At 40.8% G+C, this 22,567-nt stretch overlaps 1 protein-coding gene across 1 annotated transcript in view; it reads right to left on the bottom strand.

Annotated features, from left to right (window-relative positions):
• The window catches only part of GPR149 (G protein-coupled receptor 149), a 34,301-nt gene extending 22,852 nt beyond the window's left edge, over positions 1–11,449 (bottom strand). The window contains exons 1-3 of the mRNA XM_068953887.1: positions 9,963–11,449; positions 8,764–8,956; positions 5,591–6,066 (exon numbers count right to left, since the gene is read on the bottom strand). Of these exons, the coding sequence (XP_068809988.1) occupies positions 5,591–6,066; positions 8,764–8,956; positions 9,963–10,931 (1,638 nt within the window). The 5' untranslated portion in view covers positions 10,932–11,449. The remainder of the gene's footprint in view (positions 1–5,590; positions 6,067–8,763; positions 8,957–9,962) is intronic.
• Positions 11,450–22,567: the final 11,118 nt, after the last annotated feature.

The raw sequence follows: 22,567 nt of genomic DNA, 5'->3' as shown, positions 1-22,567 counted from the left end.
GATCTTTCCACCCAACATACGTCCGAGAAATGCATTAAAGTTCTTTTCACAACACTTGCAGGAGTTTTAGATTCTGCCCTTTTTCACCACTAAAGCAAATGTCAGCACTGTGGAGCTCTAGAAGCTCATACTGAATGTCAGAAACAATGAGATCTGTGGCTTAGAAGCCTTGAACTTTTAGACCATAGAAGCCTTATTGCCTGGCAAGTGCATAGTGTGCTATAACTGGGAAAAGGTCAGAAAAGGACAAATTAGGATTCCTTGTAATGAAAGTAGTGAAGAAGTCTGTCCAAAAGTGACATATAAAGCCCCAGGGCAAATAAAGCCAGCCACACGCAGTCACTGCCAACTGCTTCACAAAAAGATGCAGGTACCTGCTGTAATGGAAGTCACAGGTCCAGCAACTTGGAATGGCAGCTGTTGGAGGTGGGAGAAGGAATTCTTGTTTAAAAACAAAGAATGTCTGGAAACCTGGTGACATATTAACTTTGTTAACTAAATTATACATGACACTCAAGAAGGTAACAAGAACTAGTAGATTAAAAACAGATTCAGATCATCCACTTTTGCCCATAGACATAGTCGTTCATCACTGCATACTGTAAGAGAGTAAACATTTGCTTTTCAGTGAAAGGAATGATCAATTCAATCTGAAATATCAACTGACATTCCTATTTTGACTCATTTTATAAACTTTGGTATTTCAGAGAGGAGATTCCTTTATTTAAATTTAAAATGAATCTCAGTCATCTTAGAAGGCAGAGTTATTGAATGCTGCCTTTGCTTCAGTCTTCACTGCTAAGGCCAGCCCTCAGGAATTCCACACCGTGGGGACAAGAGAGGAAGGCTGGAGAGCGGAAGACTCTCCCTTGGTCGAGGAGGATCAGGTTAGAGATCTTTTGTCCAAACTTGACATCCATAAATCCATGGGCCCCGATGGGATGCACCCACGAGTGCTGAGGGAGCTGGCGGATGTTATCGCTAGGCCACTCTCCATCATCTTGGAAAGGTCCTGGAGATCAGGAGAGGTGCCTGAGGACTGGAAGAAAGCTAACGTCACTCCAATCTTCTGAGAGGGCAAGGAGGAGGAGCCAGGGAACTACAGGCCTGTCAGCCTCCGCTCAGTCCCTAGAAAGGTGATGGAACAGCTCATCCTGGAGGCCATCTCTCTAAGCATGTGGAGGACAAGAAGGTGATCAAAAGGTGATCAGGAGCAGTCAGCATGGATGCACCAAAGGGAAATCATGCTTGACCCACCAGATAGCTTTCTATGATGGGACACCTGGCTGGGTAGATGAGGGGAGATGGATGCAGTGGATGTTGTCTCCCTGGACTTCAGCAAGGCAAGCTGAGACACTGTCTCCCATCACCGTGTCCTCACAGGCAAGCTCAGGAAGTGTGGGCTGGATGAGTGGACGGTGAGGTGGCTTGAGAACTGGCTGGATGGCCGAGCTCAGAGGGTTGTGGTGAATGGCGCAGAGTCAAGCTGGAGGCCTGTGGCTAGTGGTGTCCCCCAGGGGTCAGTCCTGGGTCCAGTCTTGTTCAACTTAGTCATCAGTGACCTGGACGGAGGGACAGAGTGCACCCTCAACAAGTTTGCTGACGATACTAAACTGGGAAGAGTGGCTGATACCCCAGAGGGCTGTGCTGCCACTCAGAGGGACCTGGACAGGCTGGAGAGCTGGGCAGAGAGGAACCTCATGGAGTTCAACAAAGGCAAGTGCAAGGTCCTGCACCCGGGAAGGAATAATCCCATGCACCAGTACAGGCTGGGGGTTGACCCGCTGCAAAGCAGCTCTGCCGAGAAGGGCCTGGGAGTGCTGGTGGACAACAAGTTAAACATGAGCCAGCAGTGTGCCCTTGTGGCCAAGAAGGCCAACGGCATCCTGGGCTGCATTAGGCAGAGTGTGGCCAGCAGGTGGAGGGAGGTGATCCTGCCCCTCTACTCAGCCCTGGTGAGGCCTCACCTGGAGCACTGTGTCCAGTTCTGGGCTCCCCAGGGCAAGAGAGACATGGCACTACTGGAGAGAGTCCAGTGGAGGGCTACCAAGATGATTAGAGGGCTGGAGCACCTCTCCTATGAGGAAAGACTGCAAGAGCTGGGCCTGGTCCACCCGGAGAAGAGAAGATTGAGAGGCGATCTCATCAACGTGTACAAGTATCTGAAGGGGGAGTGTCAAGAGGATGAGGCCAGACTCTTCTCCGTGGTGCCCAGCAACAGGACAAGGGGCAACGGGCAGAAACTGAACCACAGGAAGTTCCGCCTAAACCTGAGAAAAAACTTCTTCACTGTGAGGGTGACAGAGCATTGGAACACGTTGCCCAGAGAGGTAGTGGAGTCTCCTTCCCTGGAGATATTCAAAACCCGTCTGGATGTGATCCTGGGCAATATGCTCTAGAGGTCCCTGCTTGAGCAGGGAGGTTGGACTAGATGATCTCCAGAGGTCCCTTCCAACTGTAACCATTCTGTGATTCTGTGATCAGTCATTTTACATAGGAATGTGCCAAAGATCCAGAGCAAATAGATCTAACTTTGAAGTTATCCTGCTTGGAGCAGGAGGTTGGACCAGGCGACCTCCAGAGGTGGGCTTCATACAGGCTCCAGCCCCATTCCCTCTGAATGCAATGCTAAATGTCTACTGAACTCCATAGCACACACTTAAGCCCTCAGATTTTAATTAACACTCAGTCTGGCAGGCAGATTGACTTTGGCTAACTTCATCATGCCCCAAATTCCTGCCTCCTGTATCACCCTGGAGTTGTAGGGGGGAGGAAGGGCTGATATTCTAGGTATCAGCAGGTGTCAGAATTCAAATAAACAAGGGGAGACTGTATGCACTGTAAAATTTAACAGAAGCCACAGCTCTGTAGGAAACACTACAAAAACATGACAGTGTTTCACCTACCCCATTCAGCACTGTTTCCTGAAGGTAGGGTTCGCATAATCTAGGTAAGGGTCTATTTAAACCTTAAATTTCAATTTCCTTAACTTAAGTTTCCCCTTCCAAGCACAGTCAGGAGAGCTTGGGAAAAACTAAGCCATCCAGGAAAAATATTGACCATCTTCCATTGTGCTTGAATAGGGCATAAGCATCCAACTACCTCACCTGGAGAAGTGTTTCTCAGGTTTATAGAGCCTTGTGCTTATTTCAATGGAGACACTTAAACCCCTTTCACAGGCAATGGGTATTTTTGTTTGTATGACCACTGGAGGACAGTGGGAGACTTAACTGCTTCCAGAGCATAGTGACTGATGCAGGAAACATAGCATTCCCCAAATGTTAACCATCTCCCTGAGCACTTACTTCAAGTTCTCAATTTTAGGAACTGTTTAGGTTCTTTCCCCTCAAAAGAGATACGCACGCTCTCGTTTCCTCACAGCCTCTCAGTCCTAGAGAAAAACTGAAGAGATGTTTTTCCTATGGCCAACTATGGTCTGTCCAAATATAGAAAAGTAGTAATTTGGCTACTTACCACACAAGCTCCTGAGATTTAATCAAATAAAATGAAGACTCAAACTGAATAGTAATACAATAACAATAAATATACTGTCATGTCCTTTGTTTTCATCCTTTTGCCTGTGTTTCGCAGTTGCTTATGAACAATAAACGGAAAGCCAATACTGGCTCCTTTTGGATTCTACCAAGGGAAACCTTCGAAGGTGAGTGAGCAGAGTTGACATTTACATTGTCTCAGAGTCAATTTACAGCAGGAATACAAAACTGTGACTGTGTCGCATATAAAACATGAAAACTATGTATTTGTATGTACAGAGAACTGTCCTGGTTTATCTTGAAAATAGGTATATATCTACGCTGCTCTAAGATCACTATATACACTGTTCATGCAGACAAATTGTGTGGTGGAGCATAAACAATGTATCACATGAAAGTTGCATACAGAATAGGAGTAGATAAGTGCACAATACCGTACTACCCCATTCGATCCTTAAACCACCCTGAGATGCTTTTTTAGAAGCCAGTACGTGAACAGACCAGCATGTAACTTCTACAGCTGTGGGATAAACAGCTGTCGTTCATTTCAGTTTCCACTGGAGATGTCACATTACAGGCTTGCCTGGCGCCTCATGCCAGTGTTTGACCTCTAGTTCATAACCATTCATTTTAGGAGGTGGAAAATCTTCATACTCCTTGCCCATTCAACAGACAGTCTCTATGTTCAGTTCAAAAGGGAATGGTTAACAGTATCGCCTTCCTTCCTTTAAGAGCAACAGTATCTTTTTCAGCATTCTACCTGCATTAAATCTTGTGACATTCTTCCTCTTAAAAAAACACTGATTATAGAAAATAAAAGGAAGCTTTGGCAGTTCCCCTTTAAGCCCCTATTCTTATACGACAGTCAGTGAATTAAGTTCAACTCACAACTGACCTTACAAATGACACTTTTGGGCAATTCTCTTTTACAGCTCTTCTTTACTTTAGTGTTGAACTCAGCTCTAACCAGAAACCAGTGCAGACCCTCCCAGTCTACTTTAAGTAGAGGCACTAACAATAAGGCTTGTCATGGCAGAACCAAAATGCCCCTGTGCTGAGGAAATCGTTGGCCCTCCTGCTCTTGATATGCCACTATCTGCATGGCGAGGAGCATGTGAATGAGGACTGTGCACTTGGAACAGACAATACCACTGCAATATGATAACTGAAAGCGAAGCCCAGTTTTTGTGGAGATGCTGGTATGTTTCACGGGACATACCTACAGGCGAACTGTAAAACTGTAGTTTTATGTACTAGTTTCAAACGATATGCCCCCTTAAAGCCTATGGTTTTTTGATATTCCTCTTCTCTTAAGCTGTGAAAAGCTTTATAGGATTCAATAAGGTGCCCAGCAAATGCGAGAGAGTAGAATCAGAACCTCTACATAAAGAGCTACACAAGCTAAGTTTGTGGACATCTTTAACAAATCCTTAAATTGAAGTGCTATATATAAAAAGAATCCATCTTTAATAACTTCTCTCTCACAGCTCTAGAAAACTAACCTGAGCGTTTCTTTTCCCTGATAACTGTTCACATTCTAAGGGAAAAGGTTTTGATCATTTTAATACTTGGAATCTTTCTCTTTGAATCTAATAGGAATCTTCACATCCAGATTGAAATCCATACTAACCTGTGGTGCTCACCCTTCACGTTCGCTTCTCATGTTTGTTTTTCCAGTTACCCTTTTTTCCCCACCCAAAATGTAAGCACGACAGAAAATGTCACCAGATGTTTGGAAATACCCTTGAAAATGCAATCTTTTGCAGTCTTCCGGAGAGAAAATTCCTATTCATTGAGATGAATTAACATATTTCATAGTGAATCCTTACCATACCCAGATCATGCAGGTGCATGTAAAATAATAATAATAATGAAAACCCATGATTAAGGAGACAAATGAGAAATTACTGCCAGATCAGAATTTGCAAATAGGTGTGAGGTTACTAAAATACAGAATGCTAAGTATGATTTTACTAAAAATAACTATACTGTCAATAGAACTAATTGCAATTTCAACACAAGCACAAATCACTTTAAATTTCCAAGTAAAGTACTTCTCATTATCCAAAAAAATTTACAGTAAATCCTTGTTTTACCTGTCGAGGGGTCCTCTCTGATTTGCTCCTGCACCATTCCCAATCTGTGAGTTCAGGTTTATGGCCCTCCTCATGAGACAATCTTCTTTCCGGTCCTTCAAAAAGAGTTGACTTATCAAAATTGCTGGCCTCTTCTCTTTTAAAGACCCCTAATTTGTCAGAAAGGAGACGGTCCAGGTTCTTGTCCGTGCCAGGATCTTGCCCGCTCTCCATCCCTGCCGGGTGTGCACCGCCCCGGCCAGCGGCCAGGCTGGAGCTGTCCGCCACGGCCGCGGTGCTGAACTCTGCGCTCCCGCACTTGGGGGCATCGCCACTTGCTTTCTGGGGCTCCTTGCAGTTATCACAGTCATAGCTCACCAGGTTGTGATATGGCAGAGATTTATCACCATCATCATGGTGGTGGTTTTCATGGGATATTTTGTAGATTCCATAACCTTGCTGGAATGACAGGCTGAATTCAAAACCTCTCCGTCTGGCTAAATAGAAAGGAGAGAAATGTTATATTAAAGAGCCAAAAGCAAGCACAAAAATTAGATTACATATACAATGTAAATTACATTCCAAGATACATAATAATTTATTTTGTTACTATCAACAACAGATCATTTTCTATCCATAAAAAGTATGAACTGTTGAGAAGAGAGATTTCTTAGGCAGTAAGCTATTGTGTTGCTTGCTTAATGAATTCAGAAATGATACGTTCCAAAGTTCATGGATTCCCAGAAACTGGTAGATTCATCTGCCGTTTTCAAAAACACATTGGTTATGATGTTTATTGGGTTCTCACAAGAAGAAAGTAGTTAAATTAAGGCTCATTTTGCAATATCATTTTTTCCAATCCTGTTTCAGCTATATGCCTAAAGGAGAAAAATTGTACAAAGTGATAAAATGTATTTCTGAGAATTGTTAACTATCCTTCAATGCTAACAGTCAAGTAAGAAAAACAGAGTTCTACAATAAAAAATAAACAACAGCTGAAGCACACAGTGAAACTTTTGTATATTCATTCTAAATTCAGTGCTCCAACTAATTAATCTTACAGAGTAACTGAACAACTAATTAAATTTCTCAATCACCATTTATAACCCTTCATTATAACCCTTCATGTTTCCTTGTTTCTGATACAAACCACCTTTGATCCTTCACATTCATGTCTCCCTTTTATCCTGCTTTATGTAGTAACTAAAGGAGTGCCTTTTATTCAACTCATGAAATCATCTTCCCCCCAAACCTATCGTATCTATATTATAAAATAAAAGGTACAGAGATACATTTATGCAACATGCATCTCTGCTCAGCAGTTAGACAGTGGGTTGACAAGATCATGTTTAATTATGGGTGAACTTCTGACCTTAATAGTCATTCTGTTAAAACTTGAGAATAGCCTTCAGCATAAAATTCCAAAAAAGCACGGTTATTTTAAATTGTTTTATAATGGTTGCTTTTCCATCTGCCATACGTTCTCTCTCTAAATATTATATTAGATACATCTTGAATAAGCTGTCTTCTCCAGTCACCCTCTCTGGGAAAGTGGTTCAAAGGTCATGAGTGGCAGCAGAAGTCTTTCTGCGTTTTAAGTCAGTGGACTTTCACTGCAGAAAACAGGGAACAACACTCAGATCCTCAGAAGTATTTAGCTTGTATTTCCCTAAATATAACTTGCCAGCACTTTCAATTCACCTTGGATCAAGCCTGAAGGGACAACTTTATCAAACCCTACAACTGCAACTCATGCTGCTGTAAGTCTAATGCAGAAATCTATCATTGTTATATATGAAAATGATTGTAACATTATAAATACTAAATAATAGAAATTGCTTTCTGTTAATATATTCTTGACAATAATTATGCAAGTAAATAAAAAAAAATTACTATTTCTCCTTCTTCCCTTCTTTTTTGGCTTTCTTACTGGTATTTTTACAGGAACATATTTATTATATGTTAAGAGAGATCTAACAGGTACAGATGTGTTCAACATCTGCTTGCAGATTTCTATCCTTTAAACTTTTCAGAATTACCTACTGCTGGACAGCCTAGGTTTTTTTCGGTTTAAGTTTATAAATTTTGTGGTTGCTCCAGAAAGCAAACATGTATGAACACATATGCATACACTTGTATGCAATTAACGCAATTCAAGCATTAGTAAAGAGCCTGAATTTATATTAGTAGGTACATTAAGCTTCCTTAAACCATTTTAATAAATACTTTGGAAAAGAACACTGGAAAAGTCCTATTTTCATTGTTAATTCAAAATGCAATCCCACTATGTAGATTATGTGAACATTGGAGATTAAGATATTTCATAAATAACAGTGACCAAGAACTTTACAGGAAAGCATTACACAACATTTTAGCCACAAATCTGATGTTACTACTAATGTTTGCAGAACCCTAAGTGTGTATTTCTTCCCTAGAGGTAAGTTCATAAAGTGACAGTTGTATTTCTTTGCCTTCCCTTTCTCTGACTGAACATTAATACATGATCAAGAAGTTATTAATAAAAAGAACAAAGGTCATGTAACTGCAGCAGACAGGCTGGGGCTGAGACAGCAGATGCAGTGACTCCTTCATTTGTTTTTAGACGAAGGACCAGAAAAACTAGTTCCAGGGCTTTAAAATATTCCAAGAAAGTCATCAGTGAAGGTCTGGCATCCTCTATTTCACACGTATATCAGGTAAATGTGATAAACATGCAGGAAAATCTTTTTAGGAAAAAAGCGTGTAGTAGGTCCTCAACTTTCAACAACTTACATAAATGCACGGAGACAACTGCCCCCCTGCCCCACCCCGCCAAATCACGCCCTATGGTGTTTGCTTATTGGTATCACTATAATTTCTGTTCAGTATCTATAGGACAGGTGTACAAACAAAAGATACTCTCCTTCTTTTAATTCAGGAATGTGAAGTTGCTCACAATTGACCTATTTTTCCCCCCTCGGCATTAAATATATTTAGCATGGTCCATGTATTTGATTAGGAAAAGCCAGACTTTGGCGGATATAACTTTCTCAGGGTAGGACAGGAGAGGGAAACTAGGATTCAGAGTTCATCAGTTCTGCTAAAAGATCTGCCAGTGTCTTGGGAAAATCAGCCAAGCAGTGTTATTGACTCTAACTTCCTATCCTATTTACTGCAAGATGTATTCCAGCTGCGAGTCAGCCTCCTATACTTACTTTTGAGTTCTTCTGAAGACACAGCATACACGTTTCTCCTGCAGTTAATGATGCAGCCGCAGGGCAGGTGGATCCAGTGTTCTGACAGGACAAATATTGGGGTGACGGTGGCAGCCAGCAAAGTCAGCAGAAAGCTAAGGGTTTCGAATGAAAGGCTTTGAAAACTGATGATGTGCTGGACAAACATTTGTATCTGAAAGGCAGAGCATTTAGAAATTTACATTGCTTCAAGTGCATATTTCCAGGAAGAAACAAAATATCTCACTATGAGCGTGGCACAAGTAAAAGCCACAGGCTGTCACCAGTGATCGTATATTGAGCCTAACAATTGTTCTTTCTAAAAGGGCGTAAACAAACACAGTGACAAACTCTCTCCTCCTCATTCTGCATTTCTCAGGAGATCCTTCTTCAAGTTAAATGGTAAATACAGATACCTGAAAACTATTAAAAGAAGCAACTCACAATCGAAGCAACTTAAAAGTTGCTAAATCTCCTGTGGGGTACTGAGAAAACCCAACTCCTGAGGTGGAGCAAGAGAACACAGGACCATACAGAACTGTGCTGCAGCGGCTCCGTAATGCTCTCTTTCAGTTGAGAGAAGCTGAGATGCTAAATCTATATACATCCAGAGGACAAGGATAATACTGAGCAAGAGCCACGTCCATATTCTCAACAGATTCATTCCTAAGTATATGAGAAAGTATCTGTTCCCAAAGGTCCTAGTTCATGCACATGGATAGCCCCCCCAAAATGCAATGGAGATTACAAAGATGCAAAAAACCCCTCATTTTTCAAACAATTCCTATTTCTTAACCAGTCTGTGACTCACAGCTGTGAGGAGGGGCAGAAAAGCAAGCTTGATAAAATTCACAGACCCCATAATGCTAATCAAATGCTTATCAGAGAGCTGGAAACATGAAAGGATGGACCTCATTCACCTCCGTATTCAGGTGATACGAATGATGTGAAGACAGAGTAGCATACTGATCTTAAATAAGGCTCTGCCAAACCTGCTGAAAGCCAGTTAAATGCATGTAGTGTCACACAGACCTATTTAAAAGGACTTCTGCTAGCACAAACTATACTACAAGGAACAACTGCTACATCTACAGTTCATCTGTTTCAGTTCACGTCACATCAACTCACATCCCATTTAAACACATGTAAATATTAAAGAGTAAAGCAGTCTGACAATTTACCATCATTGGAAGCCAGAGAATGACTTTTGTCAGTGCAAGAATCAGTGAGAATCGTTTCTGGGCAAACCCCACTGTGAAGCTCCTGCTCTGTATGTTGTTCACGCAATGGGGCTTGAGTCCACTGCTCTCAGCCACACCTTTCCTGAAAACTGCCTCTGAGCTGGCACATGCATTTTGGAAATGCTTCAGGGTCTTATCCACAGGGTCCTCTGGTGACAGAGATGGGGTAGCAGTACTGCAGCCTGCAGGTGTTGCAGGGGTGACATAGCCTCGAGAGATTTCCTGGTAATCAATGTATAACTGCTGTTGCTCATCTGAACACAACAGCTGGTAAGTCAGAGGGACAGAAAGCACTGTGAGAAGGCAAAAGCACAGGGAGTAGACAACAAATAAAAACAGGATGTAGGAACTAGCACAGTCAATGAAGCAGCCCCAAGAGGTGGGGATATAGCTGCCCCAGCCACAGAGAGGCAAAATGCAGATTAGCAAACTGACAATCCAAATGGTGAGAACGGCCCACATCATGCTCACTGGTCGTTTGGAAGTGCTGCGGCTCATCGTCACAGTTTTGCTGACGGTGCAGAAGTTGTAAGAAACTATAAGAGATGCTTTCAGGTTGCCAGAAATGCCCTGGAATAAATACATAAGCGCTGAGGTGGCGCACAGAGGCTGGGGGAGCACATCACTTGACCACTGGGTAAGCATGAAAATAATCACTGGCACAACGCTGATTAAATCATCTACTGACAGTGAGGTCACAATCATTGCAATCGTGGTTTTGTTCTGCATTCTCAGCAGGAAAACTAGTGAATAAATGCTGCCCAGAAGCGCTGTGAACGTAATGATAAAAGTCAAGCAGAAGAGAAAGACGTTCAAAGTTCTCTGCTCGCGAGGCTTATCCATAATGCTGTGATTTTCAGCAAAGAAGCTTGTCCCATTGAGTGATAAATTACTAAGCATTACCGACATTGTCCTTGCCAATTATTGTGTTTGCTGCCTCACTGACTCTGCAAGTTTCCACTAGCAGAAACCGTAACTGCTAGCTCCATTTCACAAGTTTCTTCTTTGCTTTCCTAGACTCTCTTTTGTGGCATTTGATGAAGAAATATTCAGATGTAAGCACCCTTGATAACCACAGTAACTCACGCTCTCCAAAAATCAGGCAACAATCAAATGCCGAAAAAAATGCAATTCTTCATTTAAAAGACACTTAGGTTTGATGTGGTCCTTTATAATCCTTTCAGTACTAGAAGACGGTTAATTCAGGCTCTTCAGGTAATAATATGCCATTCACTTTTAACAGATATCAGGCAATGCGCCTTACTCACGAGTTCAGTTGAAATGAAGGCAGAACATCAGGTAGGTTCAAGCCCTACCGGCTCAGGGAGAAATACAGTAGAGAATGAGAGGCTGTTTGATTCACCCTGCACTGTGCTGAGCTGCAGGAGGGAGGAGTCAGATGCGAGCAGGATAGCAGAGAAGAGGGAAGTGAGTATCTTCTCAGAGGGCTGCCTCTCAGCTGGATCAGAAGACTGAAACAGTGTCGCTGCTAAGCCACACCTCCGATGCTGACACTGAAATCCAATGCAAATACTCAGATCTGATGTCAGCCATAAATGTCATTCCCGTAAAGCCCATGGCTGCTCCACGGCTGTGCATCACAGGCTGGAACGCTGCTTTTATTCTTTTTGCATCTCTGTACGCTGAGCTTCGCAAGGGGAAAAGCTGCAGGAGTCTTTTATGAATATGAAGCAGAGGGTGTGTGTCTGCTCTGCCTTTTTGTATTCTTACTCCTACTGCAAGCGTGCCTGTGTTTGAGCATACACAGCCTATGGACACCAGTTGTATAGTTACTTAACGACAACATTTTAGTAATGACAGATAACAGCCATGCAAATTAGCAAGGTGTGATATCTCAGCTCCGGTAGGGGGTTATAAAACTTCCATTCCTCACATGATTCAGAGCAGTATCAAATGCCTACCGTCTGTTCTAACCAAATCCATTGAAATCAGCACAGCCAAGTGCATTTTGGTATGTATGAATGTTTTCGCTTCACAAAGTGCAATACTGATCAACCTGGCAAGCCCACAACATTTGCAACATTCAGATGTTAAGTGGGCAGGTAAGTTCAAGGCTATCTTCTTGAAGAGTTCTGCATCTCTGCTCTGTTCAGCACCACTTGGTATTCAAGTACATCATGGGGACGCAGGACAAATTTTCCAATTAATATTGCAAGGCTGCTGTGATTACAGAATAATTTGAGTGAAATTATAAATCCATTTGGCTATCAACAAACGGATTCTAGCTCAATTCTACCCACTTTGTATTGCTTTAGTCATGTCAAACCAACAGCTGGATAGCTAAGGTGTTTTCCCATTTTTCAGGGTAGGGCTTGGTTAGAGGCAGTCATTCCCAAAGGTGACTCTTTCAGCCCCAAACTAAACAGAGCAGAAGAGAATGCACAGCTGCAGCTGTCTCCTGTGACAAGAGTCCTCAGTACAAAGATCAGCGCTAAGGAAGGGAGAAAACTTAATAGCAATGCTAACTTGTCCAAATAAGCCCTCCTTCATTTCCAGTTCTCCAGCTGCCCTGGCACTGAGAAGGCATATGTCCCCAAAGCAGGCCAGGCTGTCCACACAACTGCATGTGCCACACAGAGCCAGAGGATGGTCCTTGTTACACGACCTGACATAGAGATGCACTCCCCCTATATGGCCTGACTGGGAGGCCTTTGCCTTTCCTTTCTCTCATTCACATTGCAGCTTCCCCTGTTTTGAGGGGGATACATTATTTATCACAACAGACTGTCTACCCTCATGCCAGAAATTTGCAGAAGAAGAGAGTAGCATCCATCCTGCTTTCCACATGAAGCACAATCTGGACCATCTACCTGGCCTTCAACTGTACACGATTTGACTTTTGTGATTTATCTGTCCTACTAGACTATTGATTGTTAATCTGTGCTGTGCCAGCTAAAGAGCACGGCTCATTTCCTTCTATTTACAAATCACAGTAACCTCTGCCCCTGTAAGTCAACTTTAAATTAAGGACAGTGCTCTAAATCTTAAGATTAACAGTGTGAGCTTGGTCAGAAGTACAGCCAAGAGACAGGAAGAGAAAGAAGCATCATTCACCCTTGTTTGGACCCTTATTTTTCAGTCTGGTTTCCTCAGAAAATACGCCACCACGCTGCCTCTGAGTGTGGATATATGCATGTGTATGTTTCTGTGAAACTCTACATTTTCTCTCTTCCACTCCCAGTCCTTCAATACCTCTTGACAAAATGGTCAATTTCAACTAAATCTGACACTGTCAAAGCTATTAAGTTCCCACAAGTTTTGTGAAAATTAGCAGCTGATCAGAGGAGACAGATCACAATAGGCTCCCCAACCACGAGAAAGGATGCAGCGTTGAGTCCACTCTTTACTAGAAACCCGTGACCATAAAACAGAGACTACATAAATACCACAACCATTAAGAAAGCTTCAACCGAAATTTTTACCTTCCTGGGTATCAAAGTCAATTAACTTGGTTGCTGAACGGTGGGAAACCCAGCTTCACTCCTTTTGGCATCTCTTAGCACTGCTGGACACGTGATCAGTTACTTTCATTTTGTAAGTTCCCTACATGTTTCCCTTGTCCACGTCGTCTTCATTTGCTCTTGCCATCTTTCTACCGGGTGTTTAGGAATAATTTTAATGATGCTTGGTAAAAATATTTTTCCCCACTCTGAAAATATTTTGCTCTCGAATCATTATACCTACTCTGGATGTGCAACAGCTGACTGCTGTCCTAAACCATTCCTAGCTTTGACATCAACTGCAAATTTTGTGAAAGTTCCTTTAGTACTATCTTTGCATACTTCTTGACTGACCTTGCGTTATCAGTTGTGCATATATAGCCTCTCTGCTCTCTGTAGACTTCTGGGCCCTTTGGTAAAAATGGTCCATTTTGTGTATTCCATTCATATTTGGAATAAAATGCTCATCAGCACTTCTAAGAAGAAAGCTAGGTTTACTTATTACCATATCCATCCAAGACAGATAATTTATTTCACATATCAGCTTCCCTTCCCACAGAATATTTTTAATTATATAAACTACACCTTGTCGTTCTCTGTGGCAATTTTACTGCAACTTACAATATGGTGAAATGTTCTTTGCTCTCCATTATATATAATATACACATTATAACCATTCCATAGTTACAAACCGAAGGTGTTAGGAGTGATGCATTCAAGCAGGTTTCCCCTCCTATTTATCCTTCTTTAAAACGACTGATAAATTCAGGTAAAATAAAACAAGTACAAAAAGATCTGTTTGATATTAAAACTAATGGCAGAATTCAGCTGTAATAAGAAACAAGCAGTCCTGGGAAGGCCAATGACAGAAGCCTGATTTCCAGCAGAGCTGTGCCTCCAAGTAATTGACTTGCATATCCAGCAAGGTCTGAGCTCTGAAACTTTTCTTGTGGCTGGGGCAAATGAACCTTAACTAGATTTTCTGTTGTCTTCCCAAGGACGAATTTATAGTGCAGTTTTTCAAAACTTACAGGAACGCTGCCTTTGCAATTGCGATTTCTCCCTCAAGTTTCACTGAAATTTGTGAACAGACTCACCTAGGGCTGGGGCTGGGGAGGACATGTAGGCAAGCAGAGACGTAGACAGTGTCATCACAAAAGAAACCCTGAAGTTTCTAAAGAAACAGTGCTAAGGTGGAATAATATAGCACTGACAAAAAAACCATGGTTAATGATCTTGCAGAAACCAAGAGAAAGAAGACGACACCTTTCTCTGTCGCTATGCCCTTGGCTTCGATCAGGAAGGCAGGAGTTGTAGGCTAAGGTCCTTACTGCTTATTTCCTTTATTCTCTGCATTTAACCTCCCAAATTATGGCAGTTCCTAATACAAGTGCTGTCTTCTGCAATATAGGTATATATTCTTTTCCATGGTGTGAATTCACTGTGCTAAAGAATGATCGCAGAGAGAAAATACATTAGGCATGGAAACCTCCTCCTTGGCCTCATTTCAAACAGCACTGCACAACAATGTCTCTCTCCTTAAAGAAAGAGTCAGCAGCACTCAACAGTCTATGAATGGATTTCTAAGAGATACACTGTATGTAACAATTCAGGAACACTTGTAAAGAGAATCAAATATTAATCATTCATAAAATACAGTGAACAAATAGGTTATTAAAAATTTATCCTATTTAGTGTGTGAGTCACACTGTTTTCGTATCTTGCAACAAAGCTAAGCTTTGACTTATGATTTTGCTTCCTTTTGTCACTCAGGAGAGACAAGGTTATTATAGCAGCTGTATGAATATTTCATTTCAGAAGGTGATATAACCTGTGTCGGGCATAAATGTATATATAAAAGTCCATAAATGTCTGTGTAATTTAATTTTCAAAAGCATGCAAAAGAAAATGGTTTGGCAGATTTTCTTTTAATAGACTTTTAAAAACATGTCTGACTAAATGACCATTTTTGGTCTACTGGATTCAGCTACAAAATGGTTAAACTGCAGCTTATTAGTTCATCTAACTATTTGTCCCAGATGAATTAAATCAAGGATGACTTCTAATAAGAGGCAGATACTCTTATATTTAATCCATTTCCGCTGCAGTTGTATTGCTGTGCTGTAGAAAAATGGTGCTTACCGATTTGGAACAACTAGAGCAGTGTAAATTAGGAGTAATTCTATTAAACCTAAAAACATGATTTTAACATATATGCTCATTATGGGCTGGACTGCAACAGCTTTAACTTGAGCAACACAGAAACTTGCTGTGCAGCTGCTCCTTTTGAAGCCAATGGATTATCGTTACTCTCAGTTATCTGTCACAATCTGGCCCTCTGTCAGCAGCACTCCTGTAAACAGATGTGCTACTGTTAAGTAGCACCCATTTTAAGATCTCAGTAACTTTTGACTTTTACTTCTGTGCTATAAATATTAACAGTAGATGGAGAATCCAGTGAACTGAACACTTTTGCAGAGAATTACAGAACGAGACAAATGGAGCTAGAAGTGCGTGATCCCTAAACTGTCCACCAGGTAGGGTATAACTATGATGTGCACGTCTTTCCCAGACACTTTCACAGATCTATAAATAGCACATTAGTGAAAAATGAAAATTGAGTGAGGCTGGCGTTAAACAAGATGGCTGACAGATGAGAATAAATCCACCTAGGCTACGCTGTATATACACTACCAGTGATCATTATATGCTGTTCTTCAGGAAATGCTGAAAGTGGCATCAGCTAAAAGAGGAACAGGCAATTATAAAATCAGTGATTCAGGACGGCAATGCTGAAAGGGAAGAGGCATTAAGGAAGAGGCAAACTGTAGTGTATGCAAGGAGGACAAAGGGACAATTACACTCAGGAAGGTGTTATTCCTCTAGGGGATGGCAAGACAGAGAGATAGTAGCAAAATCTGCAGCTGCCAAAGTGAGGAGAAGCTCTGTTCTAGATAGCACGGGGACTAAGACATTCTGCTAGGTGTGGCATGAATTGCTCTCTTGAGACAAGACACTTTACGACGTCACTTTTATTGATCAGGCACTGGCTCACTGGATTGATAGGAGGAGACAGACAGCTAGCAGGGAGGCAACTCTTCAGTACACTTCCTCACAGTAACTGGTTTCTAATGCAGAGCACAGCATGCTATGAATATAATTCATGGAACTGCACGGTATGAATGCTTTTAATTTTGCTGCACAGCTCTACCAGCAATAGAACACTCATAACACAGCTAATTAGTATGATCAGACCTAATCATGGGACAAATTCAGTAAATGTAATATTATGCTCTACAATCACCCCTATTTTAGACACTGTGAAGCGTATCGAGCCTGTTGGAGAAACGCACGTGTTGTGCAATCCAGCAGGAGCTGGATAGCAGCAATACCACACAACTGTGGAAAGCAGCACTGAGAGAGTTAACTAGAGAATCCAAACAGCTGGGAAGAAACAATTATCCCTTTCTGAGGGGAGAGGGAAAAAAAAGGAAGACGGCATCTGCCTCTGAGTGACCTAGCTATGACCCCATCTGGAAGCAGCAGGAAAATCAGCTGAATATGTAGAACTTTCTCCAATAGTAATAAAATTAATGACCACAAGAGGCATTTGTAATACTGTCTGCACATTTCACTGCCTCCTGTATAGTCTCAGCAGCCCTGCAGTGGGTTGTCTTGAACTAGTAAACTAGGAAAATTCAGCCTCAGGAGTTACAGTGACTGGGACTGGGAGCGTGTTTTAAAGAATTCTTGCAAAGACTGAGAGCTTTGGAACCAAATTCTGCCTATAGAGGGCTAAGAGTTTGCATTTGCTGATTATGACTGCTTTTACCTATACTGACAAAACCATTATCTTATCTAGCCCTGACCTGTTCCTTGAAAAGATGCTATTATTCACAAAATATTTCTACAAGGAAGCCAGGTGTTTTTTACTGCTGCTTTACCCTGAAAACACAAATACAAATTCTATCGTAAATGATTCCCAAAAGAATGTGGGAAAAGCACAAGACAAGGCTTACTGCATGTGACCTCAAAGATAAAATCTTTAAAAAAAGAAAAAAAGGAATGTCTGTTCTGTACATATATTAGAGTGACTTCAGCTGGCTTTACTTCAAGCAAGGAGATGGCTTTTGTGCAGCAGACTTCTCTTCCAAGTAAGCACAGCAGCAGAAACCTGCTGCTGTGTCCCAGAGAAGGAGTCCTGAGGACAGGAGCAGCTCTGCAGGAAGATGACAGCCTTTATTGACTCTAACTGAGGAAGAAAGGGCAACAGGGAATGTTCTTAAGCTCCCCCATTAGAGAATGAGTGCAGAGATTTTACTGGGACTTCCTTAGGATGACTTCTACTCTGACTTGAAGCTTTGCAGTAGCCAGCTATTACGCTACATAAGCTAATAGCAGAAAGTCCAAGCTATTACCAATCTTTGCACACCTCTGACTTCGGAAATCATTTGGAAATAATAATAATTGCATCAGAAATCATTAATTCAACACCTGAATTCACACTTTAAAAAATCCTAAGTATGATTTGGTGTGCTAAAAATTTTATCCTTCAAATATTCTGTCCAAACACCTTATTGATTGCCCTAACAATTAGGTTAGAAAAGGTTTAGAAAAGGTTTGGGGGGGGAAAAAAAGTCAAGGGTAAAACTGAAGAGAAACAAATTACATTGGAAAAGAAATACAGGATATAAGGTAAGTTGGCTGGATTTCAGATATTTTACAGAACTATTGAAAACAATTTTTTTTTCTATAGCTTTAATAAATCTGAAAGCACTTTAAAAGTCAGATGGACTGAGAATGCATGTGCGAGCTCTGGCTACTGTTTTTGTGATAGCTGTGTTCTCAAGTCCCTAAAAATCCCACTCCATAACATAACCATATCCTCTAACATCTACCTCAAAGGGAAACCAAATGTGCATGCATTTTTCAAGTGTTTTGCAGAGTACTGAATAAAGAAAGGGCTGCTAATTAATTCTGAATGACAGTAGAAAGGCCTGTTAACTTTGCTGATGTAAAGGATGACTGAGTTTGTATTAGAAAGGGTGAAAAAGGCAGTGAAAGAGGATGCAAAGAAAAAATGTAATTCTTACTCTTATGGAAGAATTTCTTCTGATGGAAAGGTTTAACTGAAGTATGAGCTCATCAAAAGGAGAGTGTTTTCATGAAATATGAAGGACTGCAAGGAAGGAACAAAGTCGATTACAAAAGAAACCAGTTGTACCTTCCAACTATCTCTCACCAGATGATATATGCATGAGAAAGAAAATGTTCACTTCGGATGATGATGTTTTTTACTTTCAGATTTTTCTAAATGGACTTCATTTTTAAGTAACCAGATTTGTCTTTATGACATTTACAAAAATCATTTTTCAAGGCCAAAAGTCACCAGATCATGAGGCAATGCAACGTGAAGAGATGTTTGGCTTTTCCCTCGCTCACCTTCCTCAGGAGTAAGAAGCAACACAGCCACACTGCTTTGCACTCTGTCAGGACAATCACATCTTGTTCTGTTGGATTCCTGTGTCTAGCTCTGGTGCTTCTGCATAGCATTAACATTCTAACGTTAATGGACATGGACACTATCTTCCTTCCCCCATGAAGTTCCACAAAAATTGTGCATAAGCAGTTAAACCCCAGATCTATCTTGTCTTGCTTTCATGCCTCAGAAATATTCCCCTAAGACTATCAAATTACCATCAATTTTAATATTCCAATGTTGGGCTGATCCTACCCCCCAGAGCAAAAACAGCAGCAATTTGCTTTAGAGATGCTGGGAATTGCCCGCCTCTCTTTATCCATAACGACCAGCTCAAAATTCAGTACACATACAGAAAAACAGAATACCTTCCCTTTTAAAATCTACTGTATAATCTGATGTATGGCATCAAATTATGTATTTGCACAACTTAAGTAAACTAAGACGGGCACTGGTTAACAAACCTTTCCTGGTTGAACTAAAGAAAATGCATTAACTTAAAAAAAAAAAAAAAGCTTTTCCCCCAATCCACCTCCATTTCCAGTCAGTTCAATAACATTTGCAAGTATAACAGGGAGTCTAGTGCCTCTCAGTAAGGTTATTTCTCACACAAATAAGTGCTGAATTAATAGTGTAAATAGGACAAATCATAGAGCTTAAGATCAGAAGAGAAACTTTCCACAAACCTGAGAGATAAATCCATAAAAATGGGTATAGTCAAGTATAATATTCTACCCAAGGAGAGTAAGATACTGGTACTGCCAAAAGATGTGCAGACTGAATAACCTGAAATCAGACTTGTTTAGCTGAAGCAACAAAAAATTACCTATTATTTAAGAATGGCATATATTTTTAGTACTTGTTTCAAGTTGATTTTATCTGCCACAGTTTCTATTATAAGCCTTCAATATAGGCTATAACTTGTCTGATACAGTATGAAAAATTGTTCCTCTTTCTTACTAAAAAGATGTATGGACTTCACAAGAAAAGGAATTATACTCTTTAGGGATACTATATGAGCCAAAGTGGATTTCATTTCTCAAGACCTGCTCTACGTACCTGGGTGTTTTCTGCATAGGAAAACTACGACAGAAACCGTATATATAAAACGCCCATGCAAATAGTTTGCACAGCAAAATGCCAACTCTTCGGCCAAATTTTTTTTTTTAAAAGTACAAAATAACAAACAAGCAAACAAACAATCAGACAGACAGACAGACTAGGGATTCTGTGACAAAATCTGCTTTCCTTATTACATTCCTAGAGAAATTGATACTATTTAGATATTACCAAAAGCCCATCATAAAAGTACTGGAATAAAAGGATTTAGTGTAACAACATGAGACAGGGACATTGGCCTGTTTTATATTTTTATGACTATGCTTCACGCTACTAGAAAATAGAGTAGCAATTATATTAGGCTTAACAAAGAAATTAGTAGGTAAAATTAATATGGCCTGTGTTACATAGACAGGAAGTGAAATGAACACAGTGGTCTTCTCTGTAAATCCACTCATCCACTAAGTTTTCATAATGAACACTTATTTTTGTCAAATACTTTCCAGATTCTGATGACATTTCTAACCAGAGCATAAGTTTCTAATGCAGGTGCAGAAAGCTTCTGCATCTTGACCCAAAAGATCTGACAGTTGTTGTAAAATCTATTAAAAATGCTTTTTTGGCGTTGAGGAAGAATTAGATCCATGGGAAGCATCAGATGCTCAATTTGGAGATAATAGGTCATTTTCCCACCAACTTCAAAGATGCCCTCTGAATAAAGACAGAGTGAAAGCAAGAAGGTCATTCAAAACTGACACCCTAGGCATGATGATGACTGAACCTCATAATTTTCAAAGAATTTGTCTGGATTCAGTCAGTAACTCCAATAGTTGTTTAAAGTCAGAACAAGTTATACCAACGTATGGGAGCTGAAAAATATTGTTAAAGAGTTATGATAAAATCCAGCTCTCTTGCAAGATGTCTGATACTTTCTGTGTTCAGTCTTGGAACAGAATAAGAAAAATGTTTTCGTTTCTTTTTTTTCCCCTCCTAATATAATATTAAATTTTAGAAGAGAGAAAAATGAATAATCACATCTTCATGGCCCTTGAAATATCATGTCAAATAAGACTTTGACACATTTAACACAATATTGACAAAGGATGGATATAGGCTCATGTGCCTTATGCAGCCAGTTTTCCGCAGGCCTATGAAGCAAAACCCAAAAACCTACAATAGATTTTAATGACCTTTGATCAGATGGTTTTTGTGATCACAGCCTCACTGTGAAAGCTCCTGGGCAGTAACAAAAAGTAATGCCACTACTGATTCACGCTGCAAAGGCATCATGTTACAGAGCCCCTACTTCACGCCTACTGTCAAAAGGGCTGGCAAGACATTTCACCATGGAACACCAGCAAAGGCACAGTAAATTGCATGGAATAAGTTAGACTAGCACTACGGAACAGGTGGCATGGATGCAATTAATACCTCTTCTGGGAGTGTAAGTTAGGGAGGGAAGCTAATTTTAAGAAGAGCAAAGATATAAAGCACAAGAATGAGCTGAGTAAATCAAGGACTAGAAACCTCTCACAGCTAGTGTGCCTCCTGATATTGTGCTATTGTGCACTCTAAAATTGAGGTTAAGAATGCTTTCACAAACTGAACAAAACCTGGGAGTGAAGTATTCGCAGAGGTAAGCTGCTGCAACCCCACTGACTGGCCTGTCACAGGGAAGCAGCCTTCCAAGTGCTCAAGATTCTGGGGCTTCCATTTCTTGCTGTATGTGACCCAAAGGTTCCCAGCAGTAAGGCTTCACCTGTGAACAGTGTACACTGAACTCTCTTCACATCACTGGGAGTGGTCTCCATTAGGTGATAATCCCAGCAAAATATACTTATCCTATACAGTGTATAGACAACACAAAAGGTAAAGAAGTCCTGGAGACACACTTCTCAAAATCTAACATAAAATAGAATGAAAACTTCCAGAACTGTAGACAGTAAGAGCAAAAACTCCAGTGAGGTACAACATGAAAATTAGTATGTTTGTATTCCCTACTGATGGCTTTCCTAGGCTTATGGCCCTTCCCTCCCCAACCTAATTTTGAACTATGGAATGTTTTCAGCAGGTATCTCCTCCAATGAGTAAAATAATACCTGGAATGTGAACACCAAATCGCGTTCTTCTTTGACATTCTTGCTTATCATTAAGGGACTTAATATTCACCAATTCAGAAAGAGTAGATTTCAACTTCACCACATTTTCTGCTTTTTGTGTCACCTAATACTATTATTGCCTTTGGTTCTCTGAAGCAGGACAAGAATATGCCCAAAATGCAAATCCAAAAACTAGTAACAGCTCAAAAACAAAGCAAAATGAATCAGGTTTGTTCGATCAACACCATTACAGAAGCCTGTTAAACACAGGAATGGTCATGTTTTCACTTGCATCATCAAAACCCAAAAGGGCATGAGCCGCATTATGATTACCCTCATAGAATTTTTCTATTCTATTCTTTAATCAACGTGTTACGCCACATCCTCCCTCCTCCAGCATGAAGAGCCGCTGGATGCAAAGGTTCTTGTCAGCTTGTGAGAGAAGAG

Source organism: Struthio camelus, chromosome 9 (assembly GCF_040807025.1).
Source record: "Struthio camelus isolate bStrCam1 chromosome 9, bStrCam1.hap1, whole genome shotgun sequence".
NCBI classification, from domain to species: Eukaryota; Metazoa; Chordata; class Aves; order Struthioniformes; family Struthionidae; genus Struthio; species Struthio camelus.
Note: the sequence above shows the minus strand (reverse complement) of the source record. Positions and strands in the feature narration are given on the sequence as shown.